General features: G+C 37.8%; 1 protein-coding gene across 1 annotated transcript in view; it reads right to left on the bottom strand.

Moving 5' to 3' along the window:
• Positions 1 to 24,058, bottom strand: part of SLC15A5 (solute carrier family 15 member 5) — a 95,057-nt gene extending 70,999 nt beyond the window's left edge. The window contains 4 exon segments of the mRNA XM_040233901.1: positions 6,134 to 6,303; positions 18,235 to 18,457; positions 20,973 to 21,280; positions 23,997 to 24,058. Coding sequence (XP_040089835.1) covers positions 6,134 to 6,303; positions 18,235 to 18,457; positions 20,973 to 21,280; positions 23,997 to 24,058 — 763 coding nt within the window.
• Positions 24,059 to 25,585: the final 1,527 nt, after the last annotated feature.

Below are 25,585 nucleotides of genomic sequence, written 5' to 3' on the forward strand. Positions count from 1 at the left end.
CTCTGGTAGTTGCGTGCATAATGGATTTTACAAAACAAGAGACAAAGATGGAAGACAGTTAACAGGTAGTGATGACTCGACCACAGACCAGGAAGGAGAGAAGTGAACTGAATGGGATGTGTTTACATGTCGATGCCAAACCCCTAACTACCCCCCTCCCAAACCCTTCCTCCCTGGTAACCATAAATCCACTCTCTAAGTTTGTTAGTCTGTTTCAGTTTTATAAATAAGTTCATTTGTATCTTTTATTAGATTCATATAAGTGATATCATTATGATATTTGTCTTTTTTTTTACATTATGCAAATTAATTTTATTTAAAACATAGATGGGGATTTTTAGCAATGCATATTTTTTTTTAATTTATTTATTTATTTTTAATATTTGTCTTTCTCTTCTGATTTATTTCACTCAGTATATACTGACAATCACTAAGTCCATCCGTGCTGCCATAAATGGCATTATTTCATTCTTCTTAATGGCTGAGTTTTCATCACATATAATGGACACACTGCTATATTTAAAGTGGATAACCAACAGAGACCTACTGTATAGCACAGGGAACTCTACTCAATATTGTATAACTACCTAAATGGGAAAAGAATTTGAAAAAGAATAGATAGATGTACAACTAAATCACTTCACTGTACATCTGTAACACAATATTGTTAATCACCTATCACCTAATCACCTATACTTCAATATAAAATAAAAAGTTAAAAAAAGAATGAGAAGTGTTGTTGAAGAATCAACAGGATATTTTGACATGGGGAAAGGGTGAAGAAATGAGAAGATTTGAGGGATGCTACTTCTGTTCCCCTTACATGAAGATGGAAAAGACAAGCACATTTGCAGTGGGATGAATTAAGAGTTGAGGTTTGGTCAGCTTAAATTTGAGATGACTCCTAGATAACCAAATGAAAATGGTGAATAGGAAGTCAGGAATGTGAGTTTCAAGATGAGGAGAGTTAAATGAGATGGAGTGCTTGGTGTGGGTCACTTAAGGAAAGAGGTAAAGAGAGAAGAATGGGTCCTGGAATAAATTCCAGGGCTCTGTTCCAATGCTTTCGCCATCTGATGTGAAGAGCTGACTCAAGACCCTGATGCTGGGAAAGACTGAGGGCAGGAGGAGAAGAGGACAACAGAGAATGAGAAGGTTGGATGGCATCAATGGACATAAGTTTGAGCAAACTTTGAGAGATAATAAAGGACAGGGAAACCTGGAATGCTGCAATCCATGGGGTTGCAAAGAGTTGGACACAACTGAACAACTCCATTAGGAGACTATAAGAATGAGAAAAGGTGGCCAAGGAGAAAGAGTGGACAATGAAATAGATGGAATGTTAGTCAGAGGAAAGAGGAAACAATAAAACTAATTGATAAGGTGGACTGAGAGGGAGCCAGTAAGGAGGCAGGAAAAGGAGCTTTGCTGTATCTGCCTATGCAGAGGGAGCATCCATTATCCATTCAAACTGTAACTATCCCCGAGCGTCAGGAGGGAAGTCCCATTGAAAACATCTGTATCTAAACATCATACCACATTCCTGGATTAATCTATTAGGCTTAATAGGAAACTCAAGCCTTCTGTACAAATAATATTGTGTGTCGTGTAGACTCAGCCTTTTAAAAAATCCATTGTCATTATAATCCTCAAATTGCTTTTCTACACCAGGAGCAGAAACTGGGAAGCTGAAAAAAAAACCTGAAATGAAAATGCAACCGAGACTTCAAGTTCCAGTTTAAACGTGCATGGCAAACACACCAGGTGTGCACATTTTAAAATAAAACAGATGATCTACTTTAAATGTTTATTGCCAAACTTAAAAGATCATAACCATTACTATATTTTATTTTGTATTTATTTTTTATTTTTTTATTAAAAAAACTTTAGAAAGCAATTTTTAAATTCTTTGTACATTTAAGTTCTTGGCTCTGATGGTCTGCTCCTCTGACCTTGATCTAATCATGAATATCTATGCTACTTAATTATAATAAAAAATCCTACATTTCACTCTAGATGGTAGATGCACTTTTTCCCCTTCTTCTTTGGTCACCTGCCAGTTCTCAAAATTACAGCAGTGGGAAGAAATGCAAATGAAGACTGTGCTTGACAGCTAAACATAATGTAATGCATAGTCCACATTTGAAAAGTTACCTTAAAATAAAAGGTAGCATATAAAAAATCATTTCTTTAAGGTCACCTATGGCTTTGAATTACAGCTTTGAGGAAGTTCCAATTTAGTCATCAGAGAGGAAGAAGCCAAAATAAGGATGATATACTTTTCTAGAGGGAAGACAGAGTTTTACTTCACCATAGTTGGGTGACTGTGTAACTTTGAAAAAGAAAACAAAACAAAGCAAAACAACTCCAAAATATTTATTTTATAGAGTATTGTGTAAAGTAAACCGCTGGTGAACATTTTGTAATTTTACCCGCAGCTAATACAATTTTTTCTTGTAAGGTTACCTTATCACATGTTAAAATAGGTAACATATGAACTACAGTAGTCTGGCAGTAAACAGAGCTGATCAAATAGATTTGTATTACATGAAGAATTGTAGTTCTTTATTCAGATGAATTCAGATGAATATATACTTTCAGATAGGAGATTAGGAAGCAAATGGTTGGATGCTGAATAGTTATATAGAAAATTTGAATGTAAAAGTTATGTGTAAGCTTTCCTGTTGGCTTAGTAAGTAAAGAATCTGCCTGCAATGCAGGAGACCCAGGTTTGATCCCTGGCTTGGGAAGAAGCCCTGGAGTAGGAAATGGCAACCTGCTCCAGTATTCTTGCCTGGAAAATTCCATGGACATAAGAGCCTGGTAGGCTGCAGTCCAAGGGTTGCAAATAGTCAGACACGACTGAGTGACTAACACATTCACAAAAGCAGAATTACTTGACAATTACATACTCCAGAATATGCCAAAGTGGTCTTTTGACAAAAGTTTATACTTCTTTTACATTTTCCTCTTTTTTGCCTTTTGGAGCTGACAGAGAGGCTCTCTCAGACATCTTTTTTGCGTAATGAACCCATTCCACAGACTGCCAGGAGGCTGTGTACTGCCCTGCTGTGACTGACAGAACACAGAGCTCTGAGAAACAAGGCAGAGGCTTCCAGCGTAATGTTTCCCCTGTCTCACTGCCTCAGTATGTGGTGTAAAAAAAGCAAGCTCTAGCCTGAGAAAAGTAAGATCTGGGTTCTGGTTCCACATCAGCCACTGCCTGAGATGTCTTGGGCAACTCTTTAAATTCAATTATGTCTCATCTTCTGCACTCAGTTTAACAATAACAAACACTGAACATTTACTATATTCCAAGTATGTATACGACTCAGGAATTTTCTTTTATAACTAAATTTATTTACTTTTCATTGAGGGCTTCCCTTGTGGCTCACCTTGTAAAGAATCTGTCTGAAGTGTCGGAGACCTGGGTTTGATCCCTGGGTTGGGAAGATCCCCTGGGGAAGGAAAAGGCTACCCACTCCAGTATTCTGACCTGGAGAGTTCCATAGACTGTATAGTCCATGAGGTCGCAGAGTCGGACATGACTGAGCGACTTTCACTGATTTTTAATTGAAGGACAATTGCTTTACAGTATTGTGTTTGTTTCTGCCAAACTGACACATGAATTTTTAACTGATCAGAAATAGATCATTTCAACACAACACGATAGGTGGAAAAGTAAAGCTCGGGATGGTACAAGAGCAGAAACAAAGTCCATGGAGTATAGTCTGTAAAAGGAAACCCTGTGCCCTCCTTGCCCACTTCACTGATATGGGTGAAATGAAGTACCAGTGGTTAATGTGCTTAATTTAAAAAAAATATAACTTCTTGCATTGCTATTAGTGGTAGCTGTATAGATAAGGGGTAGAAATAGGGGTAACAGTGAAGGTACTACTGAAAGTAAAATATGTTAGAAATCAAGATCAGAGTTTTTTTTAAACAAGAGAGATAATATGAACAGAGTGACTGATCAAAGGAAGAAAACAGAAATTCCAGAAATGCAAGTGGTGGTATACAGGAAGGTGGCATCTCAAAGCAGTGGGAAAAAATACACTTTTTAATAAAAGGCTGGATAATATGACAGTCATATGGAAAAAGATAAAATTGAGTTCACTCTTAAAACTTATTCTAATACAATTTCCAAATGGGTCACAGATATAAAGGTAAATATATATATATGCCAAAAGAAATATGAATGAATTCTTTTATAATCTGGGAGTGAGGAAAACTTATGCACCAACGTCAAAATCTAGAAACATAAAAAAGATAGGTCAATTTTATTTCAAACATAAACTATGCAAAAGACAAAACAAATAGACAAAAGTCTTGTGCATGGAAGGGCTCTACCAGTGGCTCAAGGGCAAAGAATCCACCTGCAATGCAGGAAGTGTGAGTTCAACCCCTGGGTTGGGAAGATCTCCTGGAGAAGGAAATGGCAACTCACTCTAGTATTCTTGCCTGGGAAATCCCATGGTCAGAGGAGCCTGGTGGGCTACAGTCCACAGGGTCACAAAGAGTCAGACATGACTTAGCAACTCAACAACAGCAACCTTGTAGGCTGTTCATCACAGCACTATTTACAGTAGTAGACCGTGGAAGCAACCTAGATGTCCATCGACAGATGAATGAAGAAACTGTAGTACATATATAAAATGGACTATTACTCAGCTACAAGAAGGAATGAATTTGAGTCAGTTCTAATGCAGTGGATGAACCTAAAGCCTATTATAAAGAGTGAAGTAAGACAGAAATACTGTATATTAATGCATATATATGGAATCTATGGGCTTCCCAGGTGACACTAGTGGTAAAGAACACACCTGCCAATGCAGGAGACATAAGGGATGCGGGTTCAGGTCCTGGGTTGGGAGGATCCCCTGGAGGAGGGCATGGCAGTCCTCCCCAACATTCTTGCTGGGTGAATCCTGCGGACAGAGAAGACTGGTGGGCTACAGTCCAGTCCACAGGATCACTAATAGATGACCTGTTAGTTGTTTTAATTAATGGGTTAAAAACAACTAATAGATCATCTTTGGAAGACACTGAAGTTCATCTCATTAATTTGAAAATCTAAAAACAGAGGGAAAGAATTAGACATTTGTCTTCTTTTCCTTATACAAACTACTTCTGTGTAATGAAATAGTTATTGAGAATATATTTCAGCTAATAAAATTTCTCTTTATAGAATTTCTTTATAGAATTATTTCAGCTAATAAAAGAGGAAGAAATATAGAATATCACCAACCTGCAACCCCCAATGGGATCATAGATTTAGACAAAAATTAACAATGGGTACTGACCCTGCAAAAGCATATAATGAGACAGTGTGAAGTACCTAACACCATCTGTGAAGGAATTTTGCCAAAAATGAAAAATCTGAATCTGATCAAGGATCTATATCTGTCAGACATTTTAGGGGAAATAAAGAGGGAAAAGCTTTTGGATGACATTAAATAGATGTAATCAGCAAAATTCAGATTAAGTGAAATGTTCAGATTTCTTAAGGAAAAAAAATATTGAAAGGCAAGAAATAGAGATGAAGGGGGAATATATATGGTTTAAGGGACATAGCTGCCATTTGGAATATATGGGCCTTATTTGCATTTCATTGGAATAAATTATAAAACAAAACAAAATAAACAGATTTTAAAAGAGAAAAAGAGATTTTTTAACAGATACTTGATCATCTTAAGAAATTCTCTGTGTGCGTTAATGACACTGTGATTATATTTTTAAAGTATTGAGCATATATATAGCTTCTTTTTATACACACACATATGAAGCACTGTAATATTTAGTTCTTACTTCAGAACTACCAGTAGGGATGGGGCAAAACTGAGTAGAAATGAATTGAGAATTGTTGAAGCTGAGAGCTAGATAGAAGGGTTCATATATGATTTTTTTCTACTTTCGTTTATGTTTCAAATATTCCATTGGTAAAACTCTTTTAACAAGGGAAAATAAGAGATTACTGATATTCTTATAGACTCTGTTGCTCTCAAGTGGTGTAAGTGACAGACTCTACAAATTCTCTGAGTTGAAAGTGAAATTAGAGGGAAACTAAGAGGAAGAAGATGTGTCAAGAAAACCATAAAAACAAACAAAAAAATGTAAAGTGAGATTTACTTACATTTTTCTGGCTGATAAATCAGGTTATAGTGCATCATATAAAGAGTTATCAGAGCCATAAGTGTAGACATAAAAGGAATAAGTAGAACCAGGGCCCAGGCCCCTGAGTATTGGATAGAAGATATTCTCAGAAAGACCACAGTTGCATTCAGGTTCATGATCCAATAAAACCTGGGAATCAAAAACAAAAATAAAATTTCCATTGAGTAGCTTCATATAATAGTTGCTAATTCTTTAAATAAACATAAGCTATAAAGTAGTAGCATATGAGGCAAACTAGATTTTGCAAATATTGTTTATTAGCTTTCTTTTTTCAAATTCCATTTTTTAAATTTTTATAAAAATTTTCAAGGTTATTCTCCATCTACAGTTGTTACAAAACAGTGGCTCCATTCCCCATGTTGTACAAATACATGCTTGTAGCCTATCTTACATACAACAGTTTGTACCTCCCACTCCCCTAGCTTCTATATTCCCCCACCCCATAACCACTAGTCCATTCTCTATATCTGTGAGTCTGCTTCTCCTTAGTCACGTTCGCTAGTTTGTTGCGTTTTTCTGATTCTATATATAAGTGAAACCATACACTATTTGTCTTTCTATATCTGGCTTATTTCACTTGACAAAATACCCTCCACTTCCATCCATGTTGCTGCAAATGGCAAAATGTCTTTCTTTTTTATGCCAAGTGTATTCCATTGTCTGTATATACCACATCTCCTTTACTCATTCATCTCTTGAGGGACACAGGCTGTTTCCATAATTTGGAAACTATAAATAATGTTTCTATGAATATTGGGGTGCATGATTCTTTTCAAAATTAGTGTTTTGGGTTTTTTTTTTTTTTTCAGATATATAGACTCAGAAGTGGAATTGCTGGGTTATATGGTAGTTCACAGTCTTCTTTTTGAGAAACCTCCATGCTGTTTTCCACAGCGGCTGTACCAATTTACATTCCCACCCGCAGTGCTCAAGGGTTCCCTTTCTTCCACATCCCCACCAACATTTGTTATTTGTGTTCTGTTTGATGATAGGTGTTCTGATGGGTGTGAAGTAATATTAATATCTCATTGTGGTTTTGATTTGCATTTCCTTGATGATTAGACATGTTGAGCATCTTTTCATATGCCCGTTGACCATCTGCATCTTTGTTTATTAGCTTTCTTACTAAGTACATACTTATTAAGTGGGGTCTGGTTGCTCACTGCTCAAAAGCCAATAAAGACGCAAAGTTGGTAAGAAAGAAAAATTGCTTTGTTTTGGGTGCCAGCAACTAGGGCAGGGGGCTTCCCTGGTGGCTCAGTTGGTAAAGAATCCACCTGCAGTGCAGGAGACCTGGATTTGATCCCTGGGTAGGGAAGATTACCTGGAGATGGAAATGGCAACCCACTCCAGTATTCTTGCCTGGGAAATCCCATGGACAGAGGAGTCTGGTGGGCCAAGTCCATGGGGTCATAATGACTTGGACACGACAACCGGGTCATGGGGAGAGCAGACTCCTGTCCAAAGGCTGACTCCCCTCCACTGACAATCAATGGGCAAGAGCTTTTATCGGCAGAAGAAGGGGGCTACATATAGAAACAGTACAGTGAGTCTGACAGTCATCTTGAAATTGGCCATATGGTCATCTTGTCAATTTAAGTTTTGAATATGTATGCACCCATGAAGTGATCACCCCATTCAAAATATTGAACATCTACTCTCCATAACTGACCTAGAAAAGTAATCAAATGTCAAGCATGGTCATGCCGAGTAAGCTGACTGACTATAATCTACTAATAATGATTTATTTATCACCATGCAGGGGAGGTACAAAGTTAGAATTTTCTAGGACAATGGGATAGAGTCCCTTGGCTCTACCTCAGGTCATCTTTAATGCTTCTGCAAGCCAGACACTTGAACTGTGGCTGGCAGTAGCAAAGAGAAGCTGGAGCTGCAAGCAATGTTATAGTCCTTTTAATTTTTAAGAAACCCTGTTTCAAATGCTAAGTACTGCAGAGAAATCCAAGAGGACTCCCTGAGATTCTTCAGTACACCACTGGGGAATGTAAATGGAATTACTCTAAAGAGGGTCAAGGAAAATTACAATTCTTCCAAGACTTACATCTTGTGAAATATAGTTATAAACCAAAGAATTATAGTGCTGAATATCTCTGTATAGGAAGAGATTTCACATAAAGTACTAAGTGTATTTTAACAGATGTTACCCGACCTATTTGATTGTGCAATTTTCTAAAAGAATTGCCTAGTACAATCACGCTTTATATATGTCTTTGTTGATCCATGGACAGGACAAGCCATAGATAATTAAGGGTGAAATTATATATGTATCAACTGTAAAAAAAAAAAATAAAAGAAATAAAAATCCACAGTCTTCAAACTCACCATTAAGACTCTTTTCATCTCATAGCTCACTAGCAAATTGAATATATAAAGCACCTCTCGCACAGAAAGTCAGAGAGCAAAGCACTAAAGCAAAATAAATACCAGTGATTAAGGAAAATTGAAAGCAGCAGTAAAAATATGTTTCTTTAGTCTACTTTTAAACACAGACTGGGAACTGCAAATAATTGGGAGTATATATAAATGGTAATTTTTTTTTTTTTTGGTCTTCATGATTCCACAGTGTTGAATACAAATAAAGGGGAAAAACCTTATCACTTCAAAATTTAGCAAACCTTTTGGGATTAATAATTTTAAAATTTGCCATAATTTATTTAGTAATCCTGAAATCATATTGATTATATTCTTTGCAGCCAAAGATAGAGAAGCTCTATACAGTCAACAAAAACAAGACCAGGAGCTGACTGTGGCTCAGATCATGAACTCCTTATTACCAAATTCAGACTTAAATTGAAGAAAGCAGGGAAAACTGCTAGACCATTCAGGTATGACCTAAATCAAATCCCTTATGATTATACAGTGGAAGTGAGAAATAGATTTAAGGGCCTAGATCTGATAGATAGAGTGCCTGATGAACTATGGAATGAGGTTCGTGACATTGTACAGGAGACAGGGATCAAGACTATCCCCATGGAAAAGAAATGCAAAAAAGCACAATGGCTGTCTGGGGAGGCCTTACAAATAGCTGTGAAAAGAAGAGAGGCGAAAAGCAAAGGAGCAAAGGAAAGATATAAGCATTTGAATGCAGAGTTCCAAAGAATAGCAAGGAGAGATAAGAAAGCCTTCTTCAGCAATCAATGCAAAGAAATAGAGGAAAAGAACAGAATGGGAAAGACTAGAGATCTCTTCAAGAAAATTAGGGATACCAAGGGAACATTTCATGCAAAGATGGGCTCGATGAAGGACAGAAATGGTATGGACCTAAGAGAAGCAGAAGATATTAAGAAGAGGTGGTAAGAATAGACAGAAGAACTGTACAAAAAAAGATCTTCATGACCCAGATAATCACGATGGTGTGATCACTCATCTAGAGCCAGACATCCTGGAATGTGAAGTCAAGTGGGCCTTAGAAAGCATCACTATGAACAAAGCTAGTGGAGGTGATGGAATTCCAGTTGAACTGTTTCAAATCCTGAGAGATGACGCTGTGAAAGTGCTCCACTCAATATGCCAGCAAATTTGGAAAACTCAGCAGTGGCCACAGGACTGTAAATGGTCAGGTTTCATTCCAATCCCAAAGAAAGGCAATGCCAAAGAATGCTCAAACTACCACACAATTGCACTCATCTCACATGCTAGTAAAGAAATTTTCAAAATTCTCCAAGCCATGCTTCAGCAATACGTGAACCATGAACTTCCTGCTGTTCAAGCTGGTTTTAGAAAAGGCAGAGGAACCAGAGATCAAATTGCCACATCCTCTGGATCATGGCAAAAGCAAGAGCGTTCCAGAAAAACATCTATTTTTGCTTTATTGACTATGCCAAAGCCTTTGACTGTGTGGATCTCAATAAACTGTGGAAAATTCTGAAAGAGATGGGAATACCAGATCACCTGACCTGCCTCTTGAGAAACCTGTGTGCAGGTCAGGAAGCAACAGTTAGAACTGGACATGGAACAACCGACTGGTTCCAAATAGGAAAAGGAGTACGTCAAGGCTGTATATTGTCACCCTGCTTATTTAACTTATATGCAGAGTACATCATGAGAAACGCTGGACTGGAAGAAGCACAGGCTGGAATCAAGATTGCTGGGAGAAATATCAATAAGCTCAGATATGCAGATGACACCACCCTTACGGTAGAGTGTAAAGGTAAACTAAAAAGCCTCTTGATGAAAGTGAAAGAGGAGAGCGAAAAAGTTGGCTTAAAGCTCAACATTCAGAAAACGAAGATCATGGCATCTGGTCCCATCACTTCATGGGAAATAGATGGAGAAACAGTGGAAACAGTGGCAGACTTTGTTTTCTTGGGCTCCAAAATCACTGCAGATGGTGCCTGCAGCCAAGAAATTAAAAGACGCTTACTCCTTGGAAGAAAAGTTATGACCAACCTAGATAGCATATTCAAAAGCAGAGACATTACTTTGCCGACTAAGGTCCGTCTAGTCAAGGCTATGGTTTTTCCTGTGATCATGTATGGATGTGAGAGTTGGACTGTGAAAAAGACTGAGTGCTGAAGAATTGATGCTTTTGAACTGTGGTGTTGGAGAAGACTCTTAGTCCCTTGGACTGCAAGGAGATCCAACCAATCCATTCTGAAGGAGATCAGCCCTGGGATTTCTTTGGAGGGAATGATGCTAAAGCTGAAACTCCAGTACTTTGGCCACCTCATGAGAAGAGTTGACTCGTTGGAAAAGACTCTGATGCTGGGAGGGATTGGGGGCAGGAGGAGAAGGGGATGACCAAGGATGAGATGGCTGGATGGCATCACGGACTCGATGCACGTGAGTCTGAGTGAACTCTAGGAGTTGGTGACAGATGGGGAAGCCTGGCGTGCTGCGATTCCTGGGGTCACAAAGAGTCGGACATGACTGAGTGACTGAACTGAACTGAATAATTTTTAAAGTCACTGAGATGTTTTGTCATTTTTTTAGACTGACCAATTTTGACATGGTTCAGACTTATTTTAAGTGATTATAGGATAAACAGTTTGAAATGGGCTTTCCATCCTACTTGAGAACATAATGAAAGAGGGGAGGAAAACTTCTGGGTCTCCCATGCCTTAGTGGACAATTTTAAGAGTTCAGAGAGAATATGTTATTCTTCATAGAATGATACTGAGATAGTTCACCAGGATTATGGTGGCTCTTCACCTGGATTTGTGGCTCTTCAATGGGTTAAAATTGAACTGTTTAGTAGAAGAGTCAGTGTAACACTGGGGCGCTGATTTCATGGTGGATGCTGTTGTCAGTCACTGCTTCTTTTAGCATGACCACTGGCCCATTGACGTTTTTCAAATAATCTAGCTGACATGAACTTGAAGAAAGAGAGACCAGAGGAAGTTTTGCAGTTTCTACTTAAAATTATTGGAGTACAGTTGATTTACAATGTTTGTGTTGGTTTCAAGTATACAGCATAGTGAATCAGTTAAATAGTACATATATACTTTTTTTTTCAGGTTCTTTTCCCTCATTGGGTTATTACAGAATATTGAGTAGAGTTACCTGTGCTATACAATAGGTCCTTGTTGATTATCTATTATATAAATATAGTGGTGTGGGCTTCCCAGGTGGCTCAGTGTTAAAGAACCCACCTGCCAATGCAAGATCCAGATTTGAGCCTGGGGTCAGGAAGATCCCCTGGAGAAGGAAATGGCAACACACTCCAGTATTCTTGCTTGGGAAACCCCATGAACAGAGGAGCCTGGAGGGCTACAGTCCATGGGGTTGCAGAAGAATAGGACATGATTGAACAATTAAACAATAGTAATGTAGTAGTATCTGTGTGTTCACCCCAAGCTCCTAATTTATCCCTCCCTGCTAAGTTTCTCATCTTTAACGATAAGTTTGTTTCCAAAATTAGTGAGTTTATTTTTGTTTTGTAAGTAAATTCATTTATATAATTTTTTTTCCTACTTTTCATCTAAAAGTATTTTTCAACAATGCTATTAAAGAAAAGACAGCTTAATAAAAGAAGATCATTGATTTTGGTGAACAGGCAGCACGATTAAAGTAAAAGATTTATTTTTAATTAAGAAATTCGGGGGACCGCTTTATTCTCTTTCTTTGCTCTCCCTGTCTCTCACTCTTCTAACTTGCTCTCATTCCCTTTCTGTCTTTATTTCCCTTTCTTCTGTCAACATCCCAATTTTAACAGTTGCTAGTGTTGTTGAAGAGAAAACCAGGCCCAAAATGATGTCACTTGGGCTAAAGTCCATGATATCAAACCTAGACTTAGATACAGGACTTACTTGAAGTTTTGAGCCTCCCCAGAAATGTAATCAACCAGTCTGGAATTTTCAGGTCAGCATCAATGAAGTCATCTGTCTTGTGAACCTCTCCATCCCTCAGGAGAAAAAGCAGCAATCTATGTGGTGCAACCCTTGCCATTCCCTTCCCAACACCCACCCCCAAAAGAAGATATCCTGACCCCAAAATAATGCTTTCTTTTCTTTTGCTAATAGCTCCCTTGCCTTACCCGTCTTCCTACAAAAGCCTTCCATTTCGTACAACCCCTCAAAGCACCCTTCTGGTTGTTAGAAGAGATGCTCCCCAATTCATGAATGACCTGATAAAGCCCACTAGGTCTTCAAATTTACTCTGTTGCTTTTTTTAAAAAAGGTGTATCATTTTCTCATTTTCTGAGTTTAAGATCTTTGAACCACTGCATGTTTATTGATGACAGTAAGTCACTATTGATGCACCTACAGCTTAAAAGCCACCACACAGGCCTTAAGAAAAAGCGGGAGGCTGCAGGATCAGTAAGAAATGTAATAAATTTCTTTTTTTTCTTTTTCTCAATATTTTTTAGTTTATCATTGTATGTCAGAGAGGAATTCTGAGTATTTTCTGAATGCTAACAATTTTGGCAAAGATAACAGAGGAGGTGCCTATTGTTACTATGTTGAGTGGGCACATTTGTTAAACTTGGCTGGAGCCCAGGCAAATAGAATTTTGGAAGGTCTAGTGGTTTTTCAAAAAAACTGTTTACAAGCTATTCCTCAGTATTCAACTTAGAAGATATTCTGAGTGCAAGCATACCTTGAAGATATCAATACTATGGCTCTGGTTTCAGACCACCAAGATATAACAGGGGGCATGAAGTTTTTGGTGCAAAAACTTTTTGGTTTCCCAGTGTATATAAAAGTTATGTTTATACTATGCTATAATGCATTAAACATGCTATAGCATTATGCCTAAAAAAATAATGTGCTTACCTTAATTTAAAAATATTTTATTGCTAAATAATATTAACCATCATCTGAGCCTTGAGTGCATGGTGGTAGTCACATCAAGGTTCACTGATCACAGAGCACCAAAATAAATAAAATAATAATAGTGAAGTTTACATACTGTGAGAATTATCAGATGCTTCAGAGACACAAAGTCATCGAAGGCTATTGGAAAAAATGGCACCAACAGACTCGCTACACACAAGGCTGTCATTAACTTGCAATCTGTAAATTTTACAAAATTTAAAATTCATAAAAATTTATAAATTTATGAACTTAAAAATTCTCTCCCCTGTGAAGCACAATAAAGCAAAGCAATAAAAAGAGTTATGTCCATGTTAATGAGTACTAATAAGAAATGTGTTCTAATAAGACTATGCCGAGAACTGTTTTGATTTTGTTAGCTGAAAATGTATCTTGTAAATTATGATTTTACCATTGTAGAATTGTGTAATTTCATATTTTGTTTTTCTCCTCAAGGATAGGATTTCTCAATCAGGTAGATTTCTGGAGTGGTAAAGAAAAACTGTTATGAATCATCAGAATTTTCTGAAGCATCTTGGTACAAAATAAGTGCTTCCATCAGTGTTTAGCTCCATTTCTTTTCAAAAATCCAGACCACATGTGAAATTCTCTTTTCTTAAGTCTTGAACTGTTTTCAAACTTCTGAAGCACTTGGTAAAAATGGACATTCCCCAGCTATGCTCCCAGGAAATTCTGATCTGAGAAGTTGGAGGTAGGGACATGGGCAATGTTTTTTGTTTGTTTGTTTTGTTTTTTTTTTAATTAATTTTTATTGGTGTATAGTTACTTTACATTGTGTTAATTACTACTGTATGGCAAAATGAATCAACCATACACATACATATACCCTCTCCCTTTTGAATTTCTTTCCCATTCAAGTCATCACATGCATTAAGTAGAATTATGGGGAACATTTTTAAACAAAATCCTCAAATGATTCTTAAAAGCAGGCAACACTTCTTGAGAGCAGTGGTTCTCAAACCTGAATACTTAGGCAGCTTAAAAAAAAAAAAGCCTCTGGTTCCCACCTCAAATTAACATGATCAGAATTTCTGGTGGCAGGGTCCAGGCATCAGCATTTTTAAGCTTTCCTTGACATCTAGGCTTGAGAATCACTTCTCTCAGACAATACTCCAATACTCCCTGGGGGCTTGGCTGGTAAAGAATCCACCTGAAATGCAGGAGACCCAGGTTTGATCCCTGGGTTGGGAAGATGCCCTGGATAAGGGAATGGCAACACACTCCAGTATTCTTGCCTGGAGAATCCCATGGACAGCAGAGTCTAGTGGGCTACAGTCCATGGGGTTATAAAGAGTCAGACACAACTAAGTGACTAACTTTCACTTTCTCTCAGACAAAACTTTAGTAAAATATTACAACAGGTTTGAAAAAAAGGCTGTGGGATAATAATTTTTTACTTCTAGTATTTTCCTAAGATAAAAAATATTCAATTTGAGCAAGTATTTTAAATCAGAACACTTTAGTAGGAGACATATATTATGTAGAGTCAAACTGAGTACCAGATAATCAAAATTTCAGGGCTGGAATAATTCAGTCTCTAGACTTTTACAAGAAATTTACAAGTATACTATCTGAGCCTTTACAGCATGTAGAATTCACTCTGGTAACTGGTTCACAACAGACTATGATATGCAGACGGGATGCAAATTATCAGGTGAAGTAAGTAAAGATATGAGTGAGTGTTAGTCGCTCAGTCATGTCCGACTCTGCGATCTCATAAACTGTAGCCCACCAGGCTTCTCTGCCCATGGACTTCTCCAGGCAAGAATACTGGAGTGGGTTGCTATTCCCTTCTCCAGGGGATCTTCCCAACCCAGAGACAGAACCTGGGTCTCTTGCCTTGTGGACAGATTCTTTACCATCTGAGCCACCAGGGAAACCCAAAGTAGAGAGGTGAGGGAGCAAGACTTAAGTTTAACTATGGTAGGATTTAAAATTATGGTCATGAACAGACTTAATTATTCACCATTCAGTTTGCTTCCAGAAAAGATTCTGCACAGGTGTATTTACTTATATGATCTCCAGTATGGTAACTCTTAATTGTACACCTCAGAGTTTGGAAAACACTGAAAGAGCCAGGTTCAGTTCTGGGTGATGGCACAAGGAGAAGTTGGCAGATTATTATGCCTTTTGATTTCAGGGAGCTTAGCTTTATTCTTTCAATGAGGTACATATTTGAGGATGATCCAGTACCAGATGGTGATGTTGGCTGGGAGAGGTTTTCTCACCTACATTTGGCAGCTCCACTCGGAAGTGGTGCTTTCAATGCCTGATACTTCCAGTCTACACTATTTCACATAATCATTCGGAAGCGTTAGGTGGTAGAGATGCAATGACACATCTCATTAAGGGTCCCGTAACTATGAACATCTGACATCTGTGCTGAAACCGGAACTGGATGCAACCTTCAAGTGGTTATGGATTCAAGTAGTATGTTGCTTTTTCAAAAACCACTACTGAAATTCATTATATTAACCAGGCTTGTAATTTCTAGGGGCATTTTTGACTTGAAGAAATAGATGATAAGTCAATGGGCTGCTCATTTTAAAGATTACCTTCTCCTAAATGGCCTTCTTCTCTCCCAGAAGTTGGACAATGACTTTAGCTGATGACTTATTCGTCATTGAATAACACTGGTCATAGCTACCATGATTTGAAAACCTATAATGTGCCATGGTACTTTGCATAAAAACTCCACAACAGCCCTCCAAGGCAGCCACATTCTGTGATTGAGGGACCCAAGGCTTTGAGAGGTGAAGAAACTTGCCGAAAACCGTAAGACACCTAAGTGACACAGCCGAGTTCCTGCCTGCTGTCTGGCTGCCCAGCAGGGGTTCCATCCATCTTGCCACCAACCCCTGCAGTACATACAAGAATAGAATGAACATTCATTTCTATAAACTGCAACAAGCAGCTGTTCATAAAAGTTTTTCCATAGTTTACTATTTGATCTGAGAAAGAAAAAACAACCATCTTCAGCCTTCGAGGAGCTTATTATTTCCACAGTCTTTCATCATGTTAAAGAATAACACTCTGATTCTTTATATCCCTTTCTCAGTGCCCTTAATTTTAAAAAATGTTGCATGATCCCTTTATCGGAGATTTTAATGAAATCAGAAAATAATAAGTAACCCAATCTAAAGGTGTTCATCTTAAATGTGGCCTGGCTCCAGAAATTCATTTTCACCTCATTCCTCATCCCCCTTTCCAATGTCCTAAAGCACAAACCCATTGGGTGTCCCCTCTGTTTCCCCGAGGAAATATTTCATTCATATAATGTCTCCTTTGTAATCAACGCTGAGAAATGTCACTTTGATTAAACACAATTCTGAATGACTAAGACCACAGTACAATAAATTCTCCAGAGCTATCTTTCAGAACAACTGATTGCTCTCTAGTCTTAATCCTCCAGAGTCTTATTTAATCAAAATGATGTTGCTAATTAAGGATTAAAACTCCGAATAGAATAAAAAAGAAAGATTTTTCTTTCTCCTTTGGGCAGGTCAAGGAGGCAGAATTTGCTGTAAGGAAGTAAAGAGTTCCTTCCACCTTTGGTAAAATAGCATTATTCTCTTTCGTCTGGACTTAATCCAAAATAGGCCTGAGTGCTTTGTAATATTAATATAATATGGCAGCAGGGTGGGGAGAAGAAAAAGAAGGAAGAAAGAAAGACAGAAAGAAAAAGGGAACTGTCTCAGATAGCTACATGTAATAATACCTAAATAATATTTATTATATTTTTTTCATTTAATGCTTTAAATATGAGTTCTTTTTAGACATTTTGTCTGATGCTATTTCTGCTTTGCTTTTATCTGTTGCTAACACTGGTGGAAAATGCAATATTTTAGAAAAATGTTGCTAACTCATTTCACAGAGAAGAGGAAGAAAGACAACATATCTCAGATATATCTGATATCCACCAATGAATGACAATAACAACAAAGTTCCCTACTAAGTGTTGAACTACATTTTCTTAAGATCAAAATTTCAATTTTTTTCTTGAATTTGCATTTGATAATTAAAATTGGTTCTTTAGAAACACATAACACTGTAAAAGAACTCACTGGGAGAGAAAGACTCATAGAAATGTGGTTTGATTTCTATGAACTAGAAATTCTATCAGGTGCTGGGGGTGGAGTGAATATGAAACAGAGATGTGGTTGATGCTTTAATGGATATTTAAGAAGTAAAATTCTTCTTCCATCCTTCTCATCTTCTTGCTGAATTTATAATCCCTGCCGAATTAGTCTATTACAATGTAGACATAACTAAGAAAAACAACTTATTGATTACTGCTATGTGCTATGTTCTGTGCCCACAATATACATATTATTACCTCTAAGAAAATCCAAGAAGAGGTATTATATTAACCCTTCAGAAATGGTTAAACTCATAAAGAATAAATGACATTACTAAGATCAGGCGATTGTGTAGAGCTGAGATTTCCACCAAGGCCTGTTTGGCTCCAAAACCATCTTCTGTTCAATACGACATACCATCTCACACTTGTTTACGTGGAGGACAAATTCATCAATGTGTTTCAAGAAGGTGCCGGTAAGCTGTATTGGTCTATACCTGACTCATAGGCTCCCGGGGCTACTGGCTTAATCACTGTCACAGGTATTATCTCACTGTCACCCAGGCCAATCAATGGCAAAGGCTGAATGACTGCCATCAAAATGGACCCAGAGAGCAAACAATGAGAAATGTACAAAGGGAAAAGGATGTTATAAGCCTGTTTTCTCTCCTAGCTAGCTCTACTTACCAGTTAAAAGGGGATGTTCGTTTCTGGGATCCACACTCTTGAAGTCTGTAAGCACCCAATGGACAGACTACAGCTCTGATTCCTCCTGTGCTGAGGCAGACGGCCAACAGTGCTACGTGAAACAGCCTTGTCTGCTCTTTTTTGGGTACGTTGTTAATCAGATGGTGAGTGCCTATGTAGAAATCCTCCAAGGGAAAGGCAGCCACAGATAATAAAGCAGTGCCTGTAGATGGAGAAAAAGAGAAATAAATATGCATAGACCACTGACTCACCAAAGCACACCAGAAATAAAGTTTTTCTTCTGAATGTAGCCTCGTCTTGTGATAGTCTTATTAAAATATTAATCATGGCAATTCTGGAGGCAATATAATTTTCCTAAAAGTAAATATTTCCCTCAATATGTGTTTTTAATGAATCCAGAGTTCTAGTTTATTTTTCCTTCAAACTCAAACCACCTCTCAGAATGTATAAACAAATCATGTCCATTTTGGAGGAACTTTTTATTTTGTATTGGAGTATAACCGATTAACAATGTTCTGATAGTTTTATGTGAATAGCAAAGGGACTCAGCCATACATATACACACTGCTATGTTTAAAACAGATAATCAACAAGGACTTACTGTACAGCACATAGAACTCTGCTCAGTGTTATGTGGCAGCCTACATGGGAGAAGGGTTTAGGGGAGAACAAATCAAGTCCATTTTAACAAAATTAAAACAATTCAGAAACACCTGATGTGAGATACTAAAGATGTCTGCACTCCCACCCCTCAGAGAAAACCATCTTTCACAATGGTTATTTGTTCTTATCAATAGAGACAGAAAACGCTATGATCTTAGGCAACTCAGAAGCCTGTTAAAGAAAACTTTTAGTTTTTTTTTTTTTTAGCATGAATTGCTTATATTTTTCTTTTTAAAATTTTTTGTTGGAGTATAGTTACTTTACAATATTGTGTTAGTTTCCACTGTATAGCAAAGTGAATCAGCTCTATGTCTACATATACATATACATATATCCCCTGTTTTTTGTATTTCCAGATGTCCATCAACAGAGGAACGGATAAAGAACATGTGGTACATAATACACAATGGAGTATTACTTGGCCATAAAAAGGAATGAAATTGGGTCATTTGTAGAGGCACGTATGAACCTAGAGACTATCATACAGGGTGAAGTAAGTCAGAAAGAGAGAAACAAATACCATATATCAACACATATATGTGGAATCTAGAAAACCGATATAGATGATCTTATCTGCAAAGGTGATTGGTGTTGTACATGTACACTACTATGTAGTCTGACCAAGTAAAAAGGTGTAAATCATGCTTAAATGCCTCCTCATCAGAAAATATTCCCTGATACAGAAAAGCAGTTTTGTCACTATCTGTCCTGTCCACTTCCCCAGCTTTATTTCTCATCATTGTGCATTACCACCCAACAAAATAGCTATTTCTTGATTTTCTCGTGTCCCATTTGAGAAAGAGCTTCATAAGAAAAGAGACCGCCTTCTTCTCTGTTACATTCCAGAACCTGGAACAATGCCTAATAGTCAACAAGAAACATTTGTGGAATGGTGAATGAATATTTGCCATGCAGTGACTTAGTTTATGTTTCACAGAACTGAAGCAGTTTACAAGTTTGAATCACACTCTGATCGATTCCGTGAATGGTACTTGGTCATCAGATAGAAATGTACACAGGCTGAGTATCTGCTACCCATCACTTCCTCATCATCTTCCCTGTCACCCAAAACTGCATTTCTGCTGCAATGGTTGGTTTTGATGAACTACCTTCCTAAGTTCCTTAACTCAGAACTTGGAGTTAATTTCTGTCTTTCCATCATATTTGTGCCCTTATTTAGTTGATGAGTCTTTTTGTGGTTTTATGTTCTTTCCTGGATTGATACTTCTCCATCACCTAGACCAGCATCCAGAGATTTTCTCTTCTCTCTCTAACCTCTCACTGTGATTGTTTACTGGAAGATTTCCCAAACGTATTCATCTCATCTTAAGTAACTCCATTGTGTCTAGAAGACCACCTTGAACTTCACAGTCTAAATTTCTAGACTTTTCATCAACTTGGTCTCTATACCTTATCAAACAAATGATATTTTTACCAACATTGCTTGCAATCAGTTCACTCCCTAAATTTTAAAGATATATTTCTTTTTTTGTTATGTAAAGTAGCACAGGATAGTGTTAAATTCACTCAATTTTTTTTAAGCAGGTAACCATAGCTCGTAACATGGAAATCATGTATTCAAATGCAGTCTTAATTACTATATGACTAATTAAAGGATCATTTTTTCATGAAAATGTTTCTCAGTTATTCTACATGAACTTCAAAACACCTTTTCAGCACATTTCATTTTAATTGTGGAGCAAATAAACATCACATTTCACATAGAATTTGTCACAAATTTGGGCTTGTGATAGGAAAGGGGAAAAGGAGGGCATTCTACAGAAGACAGACATTTGAAGAGATAATTAATATAAAATATAATCAGTGCGATGATAAAGGTATCAAAGCAACTTCTAACACACAGAGACACACATACATACACACTTACTAGTATCACTCAAATTATACAGAGAATAAAATAAACTGAAACAACATTCTAGGATCATTCATTACACTTTATGCTAAAAACAAGGTGGAATAACAAAAATCAAACATTTTAATAAAAATCCACTAAAATAAGTTGTAAAACAATCCAGACAGAAGTGGACACTCACCTAAAAAATGCAGAAATAAGCAAATATGGACCAGTTTGTTTCTTCCTAGGCAGACATCAGCAAGCCAACCTGCAAACACCTGGGTAAGGATTGACACTCCAATAAAACACAAGTTCAAAATGGCAGCCTGGTAATTGCGATAACCAAGCTTGACAGTACAGAAGGGAATCATATTGCAGACGACTTTGAAGAAAGTGAACTTCTTACACAGCTCTACTAGAAACAAACAGATTCCAACCTGAATTTTTTTCACTGAGTATGAGGAAAACAAATAACCAATATGTCTTATGCTTTTCTCCTTCTCTATGCTGTGGCTTAAAGCTCAACATTCAGAAAACGAAGATCATGGCATCCGGTCCCATCACTTCATGGGAAATAGATGGGGAAACAGTGTCAGACTTTATTTTTGGGGGGCTTCAATATCACTGCAGATGGTGACTGCAGCCATGAAATTAAAAGACGCATACTCCTTGGAAGAAAAGTTATGACCAACCTAGATAGCATATTCAAAAGCAGAGACATTACTATGCCGACTAAGGTCTGTCTAGTCAAGGCTATGGTTTTTTCTGTGGTCACGTATGGATGTGAGAGTTGGACTGTGAAGAAGGCTGAGTGTTGAAGAATTGATGCTTTTGAACTGTGGTATGGGAGAAGACTCTTGAGAGTCCCTTGGACTGCAAGGAGATCCAACCAGTTCATTCTCAAGGAGATCAGCCCTGGGATTTCTTTGGAAGGAATGATGCTAAAGCTGAAACCCCAGTACTTTGGCCACCTCATGAGAAGAGTTGACTCATTGGAAAAGACTCTGATGCTGGGAGGGATTGGGGGCAGGAGGAGAAGGGGACGACCAAGGATGAGATGGCTGGATAGCATCACGGACTCGATGGACGTGAGTCTGAGTGAACTCTGGGAGTTGGTGATGGACAGGGAGGCCTGGCGTGCTGCAATTCATGGGGTCGCAAAGAGTCGGACATGACTGAGCGACTGAACTGAACTGAACTCTCATCGGTGTTTTTAAAGGCTGTAACAGGCATGACTACCCTCCTCAAGTACTACTTAAGTTAGTGGTTTGAACTTGGTGATTTTTACCCCCATCCCTCTAATGAAAAAATAAATAAGATCTTTGCTTTGAATTTCACAGCTCCATGGTAAAGTGTCATAAGGCTTTTTTTGCACGTTTATGTTCATTTTGATGACCCAAGAGAACATGAGAAGAGACACGAGTATTTAAACCATGGTAGCTCAGTGTGGCCAAATCTGATTTGTTTGTCTAATTACTTAGAGGGTAAATTAGGCTTTTCCTCCAAAATTTATATTGAATTGCATGAATCCAGTTTCATACATGTGGAAACTCATCTGCCTCACACTGATAAAGGTTTAAATACGGAGGCAGAAGAAGCAGTTTTTCAGGCGAATTTGAGCACTAGATCAAGAAATAATTTGAGCCTAATAATTTCTGATACTTTAATTAAAACAAGCCAGAACAGTACCTAGAGATAAAGCGCGAAAGGAAATCTGTTTGGAGGGGGCAGGATACCTTATCATTATTACATTTCTTGTTATTTTTGGTTGGAATTCTGATAAGAAAGCTAATTAGGTAACAAAAGTGCTAGTACATTTAGGTAACAAGCAGAGTTTGCAAGAAAGTAATTTAAGTGCACTAATGAAAGGAGAAATTTTTAAACAAAAACCCTGTTCCTTTAAGTTGACCCCATGCTTGTAGAACAGCCTCTCAGAGGAAATCAGAATGAAAAGGTGCTATTTGATTTATTATTAGTCAGCAAGAGGGGTACAGCAGCTATCCTACACATGCTTTGGGGAATATCGACTCTGATATCACCCTGACCCTCCAGCTGGGTGAATGGATGTTAACATTCTATTTTGGAAAGCAGAAAAGCACAAATTAAGCTAAAAAAGTGGCAGTAAAAAGAGAACATTTTAACAGTTAGGAGTTTAGCAGAAGGACATAGGAAGACAAGGGGGTAGAATTATTGGGTCAAAGTCATAATATTTCAAAACATAAGTGGTGAGTATAGGAATGGTATTTTCATATTGGAGTCGAAAGCAGAAGACTGATAAAGACTTTTGACTGTGATTCTTTGACCTAAGAGATTGGGTGCAAAACACTTTGTGTTGACCTCCTCTAAGGGTCTCATTGGAATGGTGGCTATCTTCACCAGCTCAGCACTGTTTCTCCCTCTTTGGTTAACAATGCCCTGTTTTTTCTTTGTGTGGAGTGATCATACAATTTCTTATCCAAACTTACACATATTTGTGAGCAAAAGTGATGCTATTTATAGTTATTCCTGAAAAACAGGTACATACTGGGATTGTGTAGGGCAAACCCCCATGTGTGGTCCTCCTACCTCTGAGGAATGACTTCCTTCTATTCCACAACATCCTGGTGGGGCTTTCTTCTGGCCAAAGGAGATCAGCACAGGTCTAAGATGGTTGTTTCGCTGTTTCTCCACAAGGAATTTTAGTCATAAGTGGGCTGATAAGATTAGACCTGGTGGAAGCCGAGACTGATGGTACTACCCAATATGGATTGTCCATGTGTCTCTGATGGAGTGCTTAGGCCTGTTCTGGTTCATATTCTTCAGGGGAACAGGGTTAGTTTTTCCTTCTGTAAAGGATTCAATTTCTTTTCTTAAGAAAAATCTTTATTGAATTTGTTTCGATTCTGTTTCTGTTTTATGCCTTGGTTCTTTGGCGTGCCATGTGGGGCTTAGCTCCCTGACCAGGACTTGAATCCACACCCTCTGCGTTGAAGGCAAAGTCTTAACCATTGGACCACCAGGGAAGTCCCAGGACTCAATTTACAATCAATTTTGGTTTAAATTAGCCCCCTTTGATTTCTGTAGCTTACAAAGAACCCTTAGTGATAGCTTTTTTTTTTTTTTCCCATTCCAGATGGAAGGGAAAGCGGTCCCCAGCCACTGGTTGATATATTAATATTTAGCCAGTACCTGACAAAGAACTCCTGCAGTGTGATCTCACGAGCAGGGCAGCACCGCCTCTTACCGGGGCCTGGTGATGATTGCTTGAATTCTTTGGCTCTTCTGTGCATTCTTGCCCAAGGACATGACTCCGGTGGTGGGAACCTGTCATCAGGGGATGGTTACCAGGGAGTGTGCAGTCTGCTCTGTCCCTAAGTCGTGTCTGACTCTTGGCGACCCCGTGGACGGTAGCCCACCAGACTTCTCAGTCCATGGGATTCTCCAGGGAAGAACCCTGGAGCAGGTTGCCATTCCTTCTCCAGAGGATCTTCCTAACCCAGGGATTGAATCCTTGTCTCCTGCATTGGCAGGTGGATTATTTACCACTGAACCACCTGGGCTTCCCCAAAGCAACAGTATTTGCTGAGTAGAGTTGAAACAGTAGGAAAGCATTTCTCAATACTGAGCTCAGAATGGACTTAAAGGACAAGTCCCAACTCCACTTGAGAATAACACTTGGCTGGAAATATTGAATACTGTCATTATGAATACACTTGAGTCCTTAAGTGGGAATTTAGGCATACTTTATAGCTTTATACAACCCTATCCTAACGCCAACACCGTCAGGCTTGTTTTCTGTCCTTCCCCCTCCATGCCACCCTTAATAAAGTGACATTTTCCCCCCATTATAGAAATAGGTACACACATTAGATACCACTTGGGAAATGTCTAAAAACAGAAGAAAAAAGCAGTGAATCTTTTCGAAGCATTTCCTTTGATGTTGTCCCCTCATGGCTAGTTTTTATTAGCATGCTTTAAATATTTCAGTTGTATAATTGTATACAATTACTGTATAATATGTTTTCTACCCCTTTTGTAGGTAATGTTAACATGCCATAACAGTTTAACATGCCATTGTGAACTCCTTGTAAACATGAATTTTTATGGTTGCATTAATAGACAGATACATGGCTTACTTAACTATTCCTCCATTTGGGGTTAGTTACATTTGTCTCAGATCAGTTATGTCAATCTTTCTTTAACTTTGGACCTTGAGCCCACATTTAAAAGAGAAGGCACCTTATTAGCAAAAATTTAATGAATATTTGTGCATAAAAGTTCTCATTCCCTGATTACAACCTTAGGCTAGTTTCTCAGAAATAACATCATTGGGTTAAAGTGTGGGAAAGATTTTAGGCATCTTGATATTTAATGTCAAATTATAATACAAATCAGGCATGTTTTAAAATTAAAGAGCCTGTATCATTTTTGGAATGCAAAATTTTACTTATATTTAGTAGAGGAAATATATTCTAATACATATTATAGATATTGTTTATGTTATATATTTATAATATACATATAATACATATTTAATGTATCTTATTTAATGGAGGAAATTAGTCAAAGGCCTATTTGATAGCCTAATGACCACCCATGATTTTTACTAAGCACCCAGAGCCTGAATGTATCAGATTCCACAAGGGTTTCATTGGAAATGTACCAGAAATGTAAGCCCCACTTTTAAGGAGAATATTTTTAACAGTTTTAAATTTTTAATAATTTAAAAAGCATTTCTATGAAATATCCCCAAGTTGATTATAAATTCTGAGAATACTGTATTGTCTTTCAAAATGATTTTACAGTGTGTTGGTATAATAATTTCAAATTTGA

The sequence above is a fragment of the Oryx dammah genome, unplaced genomic scaffold (genome assembly GCF_014754425.2).
Source record: "Oryx dammah isolate SB20612 unplaced genomic scaffold, SCBI_Odam_1.1 HiC_scaffold_29, whole genome shotgun sequence".
Classification (NCBI taxonomy): domain Eukaryota; kingdom Metazoa; phylum Chordata; class Mammalia; order Artiodactyla; family Bovidae; genus Oryx; species Oryx dammah.